The sequence below is a fragment of the Aplysia californica genome, unplaced genomic scaffold, assembly GCF_000002075.1.
Source record: "Aplysia californica isolate F4 #8 unplaced genomic scaffold, AplCal3.0 scaffold01122, whole genome shotgun sequence".
NCBI classification, from domain to species: Eukaryota; Metazoa; Mollusca; class Gastropoda; order Aplysiida; family Aplysiidae; genus Aplysia; species Aplysia californica.
Window position 1 is genome coordinate 23462 of NW_004798392.1, and position 14263 is coordinate 37724.

Here is a 14263-nt window from a genome sequence, read left to right on the forward strand (position 1 = left end):
TTGGGAGATTTCATATCACATCCCTCTTGGGGTGTTGCGGTGTGTTCAGGAACATACATTGTCAAAGAGGGGATATTGCTGTGTGTGTGTGTTTATCATTGTCAAAGAGGGGATATTGCTGTGTGTGAGTGTGTTTATCATTGTCAAAGAGGGGATATTGCTGTGTGTGAGTGTGTTTATCATTGTCAAAGAGGGAGGGGAGGGGATGTAGCCATTGTGAGTGCTTTACATTATCAGAGAGGATATTACACTTTCCAGTGTTGTGTGTTTAACTTTGTCACAGAGTGGATATTGATCTTTTCTTTGTTTTTTCATTCATTAGTTATGTTCAGTTGTCCTGCTCCGAGCCAGTTCGTTTGTCAGTTGGAAGAAGAAAAGAACATTAGTTTTGTTTCTTGTTGCAGTGTCATGATTTTGAACGAATCAGGTCCTGTCTCCCTGAAGATGATTGTAATGTGTTTAAAAAAATTTCATATCACAATCATTTCTGGGGTGATTGGGTGTTGAAAAGACGTCTCTGCTGCTCCTATCACCAACAATCGCTGTGACCAGAACTGAGTCGATATTTTTGTGAACTACCTACTAACCCGTAACAATCTTGTAGTTTTTGCAGTCATTAGTCCTTTTTCTACTGCATGGTGGATTTCTTTTGTGGTTTCTAAGAAATTTTGACTCCAATGCTGGTGTACAATACTGAACTTTCTTAGTTTTGTTGTTGGTGAATTTTTATACATTTTTTTTGTGTCTTTCCTGCCCTGGTAATGGTTTGGGATATGCCTGTCAATCGTATCACAATCATTCTTGGGGGAGGAGAGCATGATCGTCGTATGTGACAGTCACTGGAGGCAAACGGATTCGTCAACGACAAGCTAAGCAAAGCTGCCTCGTCGCAGGCTGCCGTAGGTGATACAGTATTTGAATGTCTCACTCCGTCTAAGTACTGTGACATGTAGCAAACGTCATATCACAGTAATTTAGATGGGCTGCTATGTTCTCGAAATTCTGCACAAACTTTTTTTCTGATCTGTCTTGCGGTGTCGTCTGTTTGTTACAAAATTTAGTGCACTTGTAGCTGTATAGTGCATTGCATAGTGCTTGCTGTGGAGCGTGGTAATGAGCAATATTAATGCAATTATTTTTACACTTTTACCCGTTTGATTTTCAAGATGTTGCACAGGGAGCGTATCCTTCCTGGCTGGAATTGGAAGAGTGGTCGTGTTGTCCTGCTTTCTGGTTGTCATGGTGCTATGGACTCATCACAGCCAGTTTGAAGGGCAACGTTGCCATGTTGTGACATCGCAGCAATCTAGATTTGTGCCCATGTCTTTACTTCATTTGACTGAAGTGACCAACTGTTGGTTGTGTTGTTGTGCCCAGTCTGCTTTTCGTTGCTGGTTTTTGAGAGCTTGTTCTGATTTATTTTGTGGCCTTCGTAATAAAACTTGTATATTGTGGTGTTTTACTAAAAATAAATCCATGGATGGTTAACGTGTGCAGACTTGTCATACTTTTTTCCCCCAACATTCTTTGCTGTGAGACAGCTAGACCAAATGGCTTGTCAATCTGGATGTGCTGGTGACCATAGACACATCACAGCCAGTTTGATGAGCAATTTTGTTCAGCTTTACCGCCACTGACCAATTCTAAGATGTCCGCCGTGGAGTTTCTGTTGATCTCGGTACCCAACTTCCTACTGATAATTTATAGGTTTTGGCATCTTGTCCTCCTGGGATATCAGTGTCCCTCCTACCTACTACCTACCCCCTCCCCTCCTGACTAAAGATGGATTGCTGAGAGTAAAATACCTGTCCATTGTTTGATACTGACCTGATCATGGATGGGATAGACTGAGAGCAAGATCCTGTCCAAAGTTGCTGGAATCAACAAATAGCTTGTGGTTTATGTACATTGGATTCATATCACAGCCATTTGTTGGCCCTTGACGACTTGATCCTCATCCTGACACGTTTCATCACCGCGTCACTCATCACGTCTTATCATCCCCAAGTTTTTTCCCCTTAGCTTTGGAGCTTTTTTGTGTTTTTGTTGTTGTGCGTAATAGTCATTGTTCCTGTTCCTTTATGTTGTCTCATGGGATGTTGTGGCATTGTTGTGATCCTATTGTGCATGGTGTCTGTGCTGGGTGATGTCAACTTGTCTGCATCTATTATTGATTTTGATTTATTCCAAGTAAATTAAAAAAAAAAAGACTTGGGATTGAAAATAAACATTAACAAAATATAACACATTTGTTTGTTTTTATTTTGAAGCCTTGAACATCAGATCAGTGGGCCAGCTTAGACTTTTAGCACTGGGGTCTACTTGTTTGCCTTTATCTTCATGCTTTGTTCTCATCAATCATTGGTGATTCTTCTCTCTAGAACTAGTTCTCATCTTTCACGATCATCCCATCTGATCATCTTTTTTTAAAATGTTGCGCAACAGACACGGGTCATTTTGTCTGTTGCAGGTGTGGGGGCAGATTCTGTGGATCTGTCTGGCATCGATTTTGATGAAGAGGTGGAGGAGGTGCAGAAACCATCAGCCAAACCTGCCTCCGTGTCAGAAAGAGCGACCAAACCTCTGATCAGGTTTGCCGTTTTCTCTTCTCCTAGCTAGCTCCTCGTGGGTGGTTGGTGGGTGCTCTGTTGTGGTTTGCATCTTCTTTCCTATCAAACATCTATCGTCCTTATCTCCCCTTCTTTTTTGTGTTTGTTACTGTCTTGTAAAACACCTAATCTTCAGCACTTAGTAGCACCTCTAATCTTTAGCTCTTATATGACCTTCTTGAGTTGCAAGTGCAGTAAAACTCTTCCTAATACTAAAAATACTTTTCTTATGAGACCTATAGTTTTATCTCTCTTCTTTTTTTTTTTTTTTTTTTTTTGTCTCATCTCCTGCAATGCCCAATCTTCCGGCTCTTTATGACCTGTTGCCCAGGTTGTTTAGATCACATTTTGTCTGGTTTTTGGTTCATTGGAACACCATTTGACCAGTTTTTCTGGCATCTAGCGTAATTAGTTGACCCCCTGACACGCAAAGCACATTGAAATTCCTTTGTGGGGAAAGATATTTATTGAGGATCCACGCTTCTCTGATAGGAAGATAAAAAAAAAAAAGTCAAATAGTTGATGGGATGAAGATGTTGACCATAGTTGGCCAGTGTAAACTGCACCGCCTTCGCTTTAAAAGAATAATGGTTGCTCCATTGTTCCTTTCCCATGAGGTGAAATAATGCTCATAGGTTCACTGCATCATCTTCTGCCTTTTCTTTCGTCTGACCCAGAAGTACAACAGTTAACAACACAGCTGAAACTACTACTGATTAGTAGTCTTTGGTGTTGCTGATGCACTATGCACCCTCAGATTGTGTACAATGGTCCTCCTAAGTACATAGTACATATCATGTCGATGGGGGCATTAAAATGTCATCATTGATAAATATGGGCAGCCGAATCTTTGTTATGTAGATCATATAGTCGAACCTGTCTTAACGGAATCTCCCCGCTCCCCCCTTGATATATTCCTCTTTAATTACCTGAAATGTGGTTTCTTAGGTGACTGCTAAGGGTATCGTGGAAGGAAAAGAAATCAAATGAGGTAGTGCTTGATGAAGCCCACGTGGGACGCTCAATGTTAAAAACAATCAGGAAACGACAAATGCAGTTTTTGGGACACCTGAATAGACATCTAGCTTGAACATCTAGCTCTCACTGGCAAAATTGAGGGCAAGCGAGGCAAGGGTAGGCCCAGAACAACATACTTAGGGAACCTAAACAAATGGGTAACAGGGAAAAATCAGGGAAACGTAGCTCTTCTGAGAGCATCCGAGCAAAGGAGTGAATGGAAAATCATGATCGCCAATGTCTGCCGCAGATCTGGCACTGGATGATGATGATGAATTACCTGTATAAAACGAGAACCTGTCCAACTCGGAAACGGAAAGAAAAATCTGCTCCCTTCTGAGGGTTTTACCTGTCTAAGACGGAAAATGCTTTGCCCGCTCAGCCCAAAACTCGCAAGTGTGGTTTTGCCGGCTCTAAACTTAACGCCATGCCACCGGGCAAGGAAGGGGAGTAGGGGTGCAATTTGGAGGTAGATCTAGATGTTACCCAGTCTATGTGATCGCTGAACGATGCAGATGGTCAGTGGGTGGTTGGCGGGTGCTCTGGTGTGGTTTGCTTCTTCTTTCCTATCAAACGCCTATCTTCCTTACCTCCCCTCAATTCTTTTTTGTGTTTGTTACTCTCTTGTAACACCTCTAATCTTCTGGCGCTCATGACCTTATGCAATTGCGAGCGCAGTAAAACCTCTACTAAAACTAAACGTAAGCAGATAGATAGTCAGGGTGGTGTGGTTGAGAAATCACGAGTACCAGTACCAGTGAAAGTTTTCCAGTAGCGAGCCACCATGGAAAGTTTCCTGGGTAGCAAGAAGCCAGAGGATTGAAATTACAATGTGCTTTGACCAATGCCTGCTGCCCTGATCGTACGGTGGCATTGGTTGACTGTGCTTGTTACTAAGGGTGGATTGGTGGAAGCAAAGATGTCCAAACGTTTCTGTTTTATTAATAGGTCAAACAGTAATCCTGTGAAATGCAAGCCGTGTGGTGGTAATTGGATGAGTAAGGCTGACACCTGTCATTATCAGAGAGAATAGTTGAGAGGTGTGAAGTTTTGGCCACTGCTTGCCGACCAGACAAGTGATCCTTGATCCCTCCGGCTGGGCCGTTGAAATCCCCCCCCCCCCCCCCTAAATTCCCCGGTCTAAGACGGAAAATGTCTTTCTGGCTACCTTGCGATTCCGCCTTAAACAGGTTCGACTGTATTCTGGCTATTTGATAATGCACACAGAAGTTTCCTTACATAAGGCAGAGTTATTTTAGAATATTATATAACTCCTCTGTGACTGTATGTCTGCTGGGATGTGGAAAACAACAGTGGTAGGTGGTTGGCTGGTGCTCTGATGTGGTTTGCTTCTTCTTTCCTATCAAACCGTATAAGGTCATATGAGCGCCAGAAGATAACAGGTGTTACAAGAGAGTAACAAACATAAAAAAGGAGGGGAGATAAGGATGATAGATGTGTTACTCTCTTGTTACACCTGTAATCTTCTGGCGCTCTTATGACCTTATGCAGTTGCGAGCGCCGTAAAACCTCTACTAAAACTAACAATGAGTAACACTCTTGTAACACCTCTAATCTTCGGCACTAATATGACCTTATTGTGTTGCTAGTGCTGTAAAACTCTTCTTACTAAAACTAAACTAAAAACAACTGGTACTTTTTTTTGGTCAGCTTTTCTCATGCTTTGTGGAAGTTAGCATGTGTGAAAGGGTTATATATATACAAACAAAATTTTTTCGATAATTATTGAAGTCACTCTTTTATTGCTCTTAAATGGCTCCCAGTGTTAAAAACAAAAAATACAAAAGAGCAGCCTGAGAATCCGTCGTACAGTTGGGCAGAGATGAAAGTACATGAAAAAGACAGCCAGTACAATTTGCCTCACCCTGATGGTGCTGCTATATTTTATTTGTATATTGGCAACTTTGTTTTCTAAGTTCTAACACCCGTACCATGCGGATAGCGGGTCTCAACTAAACACAAGTTAGAATTATAATTTTCCTCACTATTTTCTTGAAATCAGATCGCCGTATGGGCACAGAGCATGGGTGGTAGAGTATCACTGGCATTGGGTACTGCATTGTATTCGGCTTGTTGGTGTGGCAAAATCTTCTGGCTATCGACCGGTAGGGTTTGATCTGAGTCAAAGTTAACTTAACAAAAACGGCTCTTTGTTTTGATGTTACCCTCCAGGAAAAGTGTTAATGAGAAAACGTATGTAAATGTGTCAGATCAAATTTTCTCTGAAATCGGAATTTTTTATGCATGTCCTGTCAACTTACTGTTTTGGGAAAAAAAACCCAAAAACAAAAACTAGCTAATAGTAACAGTAGTAGGCCTATAGAGAAAGGGGGAAGGGGATGTTAATTTCTGACAATAAAAATGCTGAGGAGAAAAAAGTTCCAACTTAATGTGGTGCACTCCTGTCTTGCACATGACATAATGACAGAAATACTATTAACAAAAACATCCAGCTAAAACACATAATGGGGCATGTCAAGTCTGGATCTGCAAGACCCTACACATCTTAATTAGTTCAATTAGTTGCTTTTAAGGGCTAGCAGGTTAACCCAGATTTTTTTTTCAGGGCTTTCCTCCAGAAATCTTGACCTACACCAAAAGTGGGCATTGCCCTACCTAGAGAAGTTTGGTTTTATTGGTTTGTAGGCCTATAGTATTTGTTTTAGAGAAAACTCTCCTTGTCTTTTAAAGAAACTGAATAAGGGTTAAAAAACTTTACCTTTGATTTTCTCAAAACAGCATTTTTCAGGATAGCCCCCTTGTGCTTAAAAGTGACCGATTAAAAATGCTAGACCCTGTACAAAACCAAGGACTGCCTCACTCTGGGGGCTTTCTGCACTTCTCCAGTGTAGAGTAGAGCCTCCAGGTGGGTGGTTGGCGGGTGCTCTGGTGTGGTTTGCTCCTTCTTTCCTATCAAACCTCTATCGTCCTGATCTCTCCTCCTTCTTTTTTGTGTTCGTTACTCTCTTGTAACACCCCTAATCTTCGGCACTTATATGACCTTATTGTGTTGCAAGTGCCGTAAAACTCTTACTAAAACAAAGAGCCTCCAGGCAGGGGCTCTCGTGGCCTAGAGGTTAAGGTGTTTGCCTCTCATTCAAAGGTCCTGGGTTCGAATCTGGGTAGAGACCGAAAAATACAGTCGAACCTGCCTTAACGGAAACCTGTATAAAACGGAATCCTGTCATAACGGAATCTCCCCGCTCCCCCCTTGATATATTCCTCTTTAATTACCTGTATAAAAACGAAAACATGTACAACGCGGAAACGGAAAGAAAAATCCGCTCCCTTTCGAGGGTTTCACCTGTCTTAAGTCAAAGACGGAAAATGCTTTTCCCGCTCAGCCCCGATTTGAAACAAAACTCGCAAGATTGGTTCCGCCGGCTCAACGCTATGGCCATGCTATTTGGGGGGTAGATATTACCCAAGGAGTTTACAGTTTTAAGCTCCTTAATATTACCCCATCATGCGAGTCCTGAATGATGCAGATGGTCAGGGTATTGTGGATATGAGATTTGACGACTGCCTGTGAGAGTGTTCCAGTAGCGAGCCACTACAGAAACTTTCCTGGGTAGCCAGAGGTGTGAAATTAGATGGACCAATGCCTGCTCGTACAGCCAGCCGAGAAAAGAGCTCCTCGAATTGTTTGTTATTACAATGTTGAATGATGGCAGTGAGGGGTGGCATTGGTGGGTGGGGCTAAGGGTGGAAGCAAAGGAGAGGTTCAAACGTTTCTGTTTTTAATTGGTCAAGCAGTAGTCTGTATGGAAGGCTAGTGCTGGTGGTTATTGGATAAAATTAAAAGTAAGACTGACGCATGTCTTTATCAGACAGTACGTATATTGCAATTGAGAAGTGTGAAATTTTGACCACTGCTTGCCGATCGGACAAGCGATCCTTGATCCCACCGGCTGGGCCTTTGATTACTTTGAACCTCCATCTCCCCCTAAATTCCCCTGTCTAAGACGCAATTTTTTTCTGGCTCCCTTGCGATTCCGTCTTACACAGGTTCGACTGTATTCTTCTTTAAAATTGTCTCCTTTCACCTTCTTTCCTTCTCTCTTGCAATACTCTATCGTCTGCTTTCGTTCCACTTTCTTCCCCCACCCCCACACCTCCTTTACCTTCTCCACCGGGCTCATGACTCTTTCTGCAGCATTTTTACTGCTGCTACTCCTTGGCTCCTTCCTTCTTACTGCTGTCTTTCAGCCACAACCCTGATCTACCTCAAATTTTTAACATTTTAACTTTTGAATATCTGCTGATTACATGTAGCCCATTGACCCGAGCCCAGTCGTGCAATGAACTGTTGTGAATGCAACCAACTTGTGTTTCGCACGCTCATATGACCTTATGCAGTTGTGAGCGCCGTAAAACTCATAAAAAAACACCCCTGATCTTCTGGTGATAAAGATCTACACCATGCATTCTTGGACAAGGGTGAAAAATCTCGGAGGCCCCGTGTGCAAGTTGCGCACGTTAGATTCCTTGGTGGTTCAATATCGACGATAAGAGTAGTAGGCTTCGGCCGTCACCCGGCCAAAATTCAAAATTGCCTACCAATTGAAAATGTTTGGTGTGTCCCATGCGCTCATAATACTCATATGACTAGAGCTGTTAAAGTACTTTTTAAAAAGTACTTAAGTACAATCTAAAAAATGTACTTAAGTACAGTAAAAGTACTTTCCTGTAAAATGTACTTGAGTACAAGTACTTTTTAAAAAAGTACTTTTGAGTACATATTGCGTACTTTCTGCTAATATGCTAAAACACTTCAGCGCTTGTGCAAAACATCATATTGAATAACATATCCAGTATATATTTGACAAATTAGGCTATTTATTACTAAAAATGTAAACAGTATACAAAGCATTTGAATATATATATACAATGTACGCACTGAACGAAGGTGGAAATGGTCCGTGAAATTGAAAAAAAAACCCAACCTAAACGAACAGACGCAACTAGTGGGTAGTAAGTGATATTATGAACAGAACTTGTTTGAGCAAGACAATGTGATCAAATGTAAGTCAGTCCAAGAGGTCGGAAATTCTACAGAAAAAGTACATTGTATTATCCACATTGGAAAATGTAGATACAAAGTTGCTCTTAAGAAAACTTAAAATTGATGAAAATGGCCAGCATAGAAATGGAAAAGTGCATTGAATTCTTCATGAACAAATCCTCAAGGAATCAATGTAGCCTTAAGCAAAAACTACAAAAAAAGTTGAAAAGAAATTTAGGCAGCCTAAAACATTGTTAGATACCCATTGAGAACATTGTTTCAGTTTCAATTGATTATACTGGTAAGACAGATTTTGGTCACTCTGTTGTCCACGGTGCCCACGGCAAACCAAAATACATGTAGTTTCCTAGAGTCTAGTAAGTGTAGTGTAACCAAGGATTCTCTACTACAGTAGTCTCCGCCTAAGATCCCAGTGCTCGGAAGCAAGGAAAATATGGGATCTTAGGCGACGAAGCCAAGGAAGAATCTACAGTGACCCATGAACTGACGTGACCCCTGGGTGGATTTATGACATATGGCAATCAAAGAGTGGTCAACCTTGATGACCCAGTGGCATGACCCATGCCATGAATTAAATAATATATACACTCTCATTAGCCGATCGTAAGTCTTGAGATCTGTATCTACGTCTATCCAGTCGCCCCTCCCCTTCACCTGTCTAACAATTTTAGCTTTCCATCTCTGATTGAGCTCCCCCACCCCCTAAACCGCCTTTGTCGTTACGCACCATTACGTTGTGACCACACCAAACCAGTTAAAATTCAGGCTGTCTCGCAAATTCGGGAATAGAGAAAAACTGCTTTCAATGGTCAGGGAAGAGTTCACAGTTTGATGTGATCCTGCCTGTAGCGAACTTGTAGGCCCTACCCACCCAGGGAGTGATGTAAGTTAAGGTGGTGGGCTCAGATGCGAGTGCGATGTTTGAGGAAAAGAAACACATTGGTCAGTTCACACCTTGGTGTTATTCCGTCTGGAGCAAACACTGTACCGTTTCATGGAGTTTTACAACGCTTGTGATCACATTCACGATGGTGGCTGATCTTTGACGCGACGGGCCGTTCTTTGATCTCTACTTTTAACTCTTGGTTGATCGGCTGTGCCTGCCCGGGTGTTTGTTCCGAAAATCATGATCAAAAATGCCGGCACTTACCCTTTCATTAAGCTTCCAAGTACTCAAAATGTACTTTAAAAATACTCATAAGTACTTTTACAAAAAGTATCGGAGTACAGTAAAAGTACTGGTTTAAAAAATGTACCGTAGTAGTAGTAGTACAGTAAAAGTACCGAAAATTGTAACGTAAATACAAAGTACTGGAGTAGGGGCCTACTTGTACTCCGTTACAACCAGCTCTGCATATGACCCTATGCAGTTGTGAACGCTGTAAAACACTTACCACCAGAAGCCAGAACCTCCAGGCCAATACAGAGGAATCCTGCTGCTATAACGAGAGGGAGGGGACTGGTGCAAAATGTCCGTTGTATATAGCAGGATTCTCGTTATAAGGGATCCAGTAAAACATTCAAGGGAAATAAAGTAGGCCTAATCTATGATTTTGTTGTTCTGTTTATTACTCTTTATCTCCCCTGGTGATGATTTTGTTCAACATGACCTCTTGCTCTAACTCTAGGTCTTACCAGTTTTGCAAGTGGTCCTTAACTTATGTCTGTAGATGCACATGACTTTGTATAGCCTCCCCGTCTGTATATCTACTACTACTATACGTTTGGCAACATGGAAACACATGTGCCACTTTTCCCATAAGATTATGACAGCTACAGAGTTGAAAGTTGGCAAGTACCTGCAAAAAGATAGATACGTCCCCATGACGGAGCCCGATTTTTTATTGATTCTTTTCCTGAATTTAGAAAAAAAATTTTAAAAATATATTTGACAAAAAGTTCTCATTCCTCTTTGGCCTTTGTTGTTAACAGATTATTCCACTGAGAAACGAAACAAATCTGCGTAGCTGTCCTTCACAGCTGAAGGGCCAGAAGTGATATTTCGCGAGGCACATTTTGTTTTGAGAATATAGATCTACACTTTCTAATTTATTTCTCCTTTCCAGTTCCAGCAGAGTGTAAATATAGTAGGCCAATAACTTTCTTTTCTGTTGATGTAAATGCACCGATCATTCTTTCATGGAAAGTGGGCCCAGCTAGTTATTATAAATTGTATGCCAGACTGTGAGACTGAAGAAATAGCGTGAGAGAGAGAGAGCAGAAGTGTTTTTCTATCTGTAGAGAACAAATGTTTTAATGAATGTTTCTAATTACTCACATTTCAAATTTATTGTGACCTTTCGTGAATTTTTATTGCATTGCATTGTATATTTTTAGTGAACCTTATTGCAACACTGTTTTTCTCATAGAAATTTTTTACACATATACATAGATATTATGTGCATAATACTTTGTTTTACGTAGATGTGATGTCTTTTTCAATGTAATGCGCATTGTTTGAGCATTTTTTTAGAAAATGGAAATGCACAGTATAAATGCTATTATTATTTTATTATTATATATCATATGACAATGTGTGTTGCTTGCAGTGATGAGATGCTCTCTGTGGGCTGGGAAAACGTCAGCGAGGAGACGGCGGACGGTCAAGCCGGGCCTGGCACCGGCGTCACTGTTGACTCGTCCAGTCTGCCCATGGTCACCAACAGCGCCGGGGAGTCTGTCATTCGCTTCTACTGGTTTGACGCTTATGAGGACTCGTACAACCAGCCAGGTTTGTCAGTCTACTCACGCACACACACACGCACTCTCTCACAGAAGCACTCAACCAGCCAGGTTTGTCAATCTACACACGCACACATACACACACACTCACGCATGCATGCACGCACACTCACTCACACAGGCACACAACCAGCCAGATTTTTCAATCCACACACACATACACATACACATATGCTCACACACACACACACTCTCACACACACACACACACACACACACACACACACACACACACACACACACACACACACACACACACACACACACTCACTCACACATGCACTTACGCTCACTCACACGCACGCATGCACATGCACGCACAGACTCACCTCAACACGCACACACAAACACACACACACACACTGGGTGGTTGGAGGATGCCACTGGTAGATCGTACTCCTACTTCGTTCCCTCATTCTGTCTGTCTGGAACCATTATTATGTTGATGTGCATCTCTTCACTCACACTCACCTATTTCATAAAACGGCTCTTGATCATGTGTACTCCCAAGGTGATACTTTTATCCAGTCGTTCCAGAGGGTGGTTGGAGGATGTTCTGGTGTGGTTTGCTTATTCTTTCCTGTCAAACAGCTATCGTTCTTATCTCTCCTCCTTCTTTTTTATGTTTGTTACTCTCCTGTAACACCTCTAATCTTCTGGCACTCATCTGACTGTATGCAGTTGCGAGCGCCGTAAAACATCTACTAAAACAAACATATCATCAATGACAACGGTTAGAGGGCCCCCCTGGTAGATCATGGTTCTTCATTACTCTTTGTTTCTGTCTGACTGACTTACTGTTTCCTAACACTTGAGTGATAACAACTTAGCAAAGGATAATACAGTGGAATCCTGTTATAACGAGAGGGAGGGACCAGTGCGAAACATCCGCACCAGTTGGAGGATGCCACTGGTAGATCGTACTCCTACTTCGTTCCCTCATTCTGTCTGTCTGGAACCATTATTATGTTGATGTGCATCTCTTCACTCACACTCACCTATTCATAAAACGGCTCTTGATCATGTGTACTCCCAAGGTGATACTTTTATCCAGTCGTTCCAGAGGGTGGTTGGAGGATGTTCTGGTGTGGTTTGCTTATTCTTTCTTGTCAAACAGCTATCGTTCTTATCTCCCCTCCTTCTTTTTTATGTTTGTTACTCTCCTGTAACACCTCTAATCTTCTGGCACTCATCTGACCGTATGCAGTTGCGAGCGCCGTAAAACATCTACTAAAACAAACATATCATCAATGACAACGGTTAGAGGGCCCCCCTGGTAGATCATGGTTCTTCATTACTCTTTGTTTCTGTCTGACTGACTTACTGTTTCCTAACACTTGAGTGATAACAACTTAGCAAAGGATAATACAGTGGAATCCTGTTATAACGAGAGGGAGGGGACCAGTGCGAAACATCCGTTATAGTAGGATTCTCATTATAAGGGATCCGGTAATAAATTCAAGGGAAATAGTACAGTAGGCCTAATCTATGTGTCTGGTTTTCTGTTCGTTTCTTTTTGTAATCTCTCCTGATGATGATTTGGTTCTACATGACCTTTAAAGTCTTACTTGATCAAAAATCGAATAAGGTTTCTTTCTCTAGCGCTAGCGATGTTGACAGCTCGGTGTCGGCAATCAGAAATAACTCGCCCACTGTGTTGTCCCCCACCCCACCACAACCTGTGGTGCGTTCCGTCTGCTTGCGCACGTCACACATTCGCTCCATCCATCACAGTCATATCGTTGTGACTTTTCCATCCCAGCATCGGGGAAGTGAGGGGCGTGGTAGACCTAGATAATCTTAAAAGGCAAGGAGAGTTTTCTCTATAACCAAACAAATAAACACACCAGTGAAACCAAACGTCTCCTATAGGTAGGGCAATGCCCACTTTTGGTGTAGGTCAAGATTTCTGGAAACCCCCGAAATCTGGGTTAGCCCGCTTGTCCTTAAAAGCGACCATTTTTTGATTGACTTCCTCACAATTCTCGGCGCATTATGACCTGATACGTCGCTGTTCCCCCCCCAGGTGTGGTGTATCTGTTTGGCAAAGTGTACGTGGAGTCGGCCCAGACCTACGTCAGTTGCTGTGTGACGGTGAAGAACATCGAGCGAAGACTCTACCTCCTGCCGCGCCTTAAGGTGACTCCCTTCTCGTAAATGTCTGTGTCTTTCTTTTTTCTTTTTTTTCTTTCTTTCTTCTTTCTTTCTTTTTTCTCCTTTTTTTCTTTCTTTCTTCTTGCTTTCTTTTTTCTTCTTTTTTTCTTTCTATCTTTCTTCTTTTCTTTCTTTCTTTCTTTCTTCTTCTTTTTCTTTCTTTCTTTCTTCTGTCTTTCTTTCTTTCTGTTTTCTTTCTTTCTCTTTTTTGGTGAGTGATTTACGGGGTTCGCTACTGCATAAGGACATATAAAATATCCATCGTCCTAATCTCTCCTCCTTTTTTGTGCTTGTTAGTCCCTTGTAACACCTCTAATCCGAGGCACTTTTATGGCCAAATTGTGTTGCAAGTGCTGTAAAACTCTTCTTACTAATAATTTTAAAAAGTAGCTGTCAGGTATGCTTTTCTTGAATGACGACTGCAGAATTGGCTCCAGAGCTATTTGGGCACCCTGATGTTGTTTTGTGAAATTCAAAGGCCCGTAACTTTCTTAAAAATAAAGATATATTGCTATAATGTGGTATTAAATTAAGGATAATGATCTGAAAAGTTCTTCCAGTAGGGATGTAGGGGTGTAGAGAATGGAAATTGGAATATTTTAGTTTTTGGTTGCGACTATTTTTGTCCTTCTATTATTAGTAAGTCCCACTTCTTTTCTTTCCTCTGTTTTTCTGGGGGGGGGGGGGGGGGGTT

The 14263-nt window shown here is 41.8% G+C and overlaps 1 protein-coding gene across 2 annotated transcripts in view; it reads left to right on the forward strand.

Moving 5' to 3' along the window:
- LOC101861408 (DNA polymerase alpha catalytic subunit) overlaps nt 1-14263 on the forward strand; it is a 67077-nt gene that overhangs the window by 14775 nt on the left and 38039 nt on the right. For both annotated transcript variants that reach the window (XM_005111787.3, XM_013090046.2), the window contains 3 exons: nt 2471-2591; nt 11223-11404; nt 13442-13554. In XM_005111787.3, the coding sequence (XP_005111844.1) occupies nt 2471-2591; nt 11223-11404; nt 13442-13554 (416 nt within the window). The remainder of the gene's footprint in view (nt 1-2470; nt 2592-11222; nt 11405-13441; nt 13555-14263) is intronic.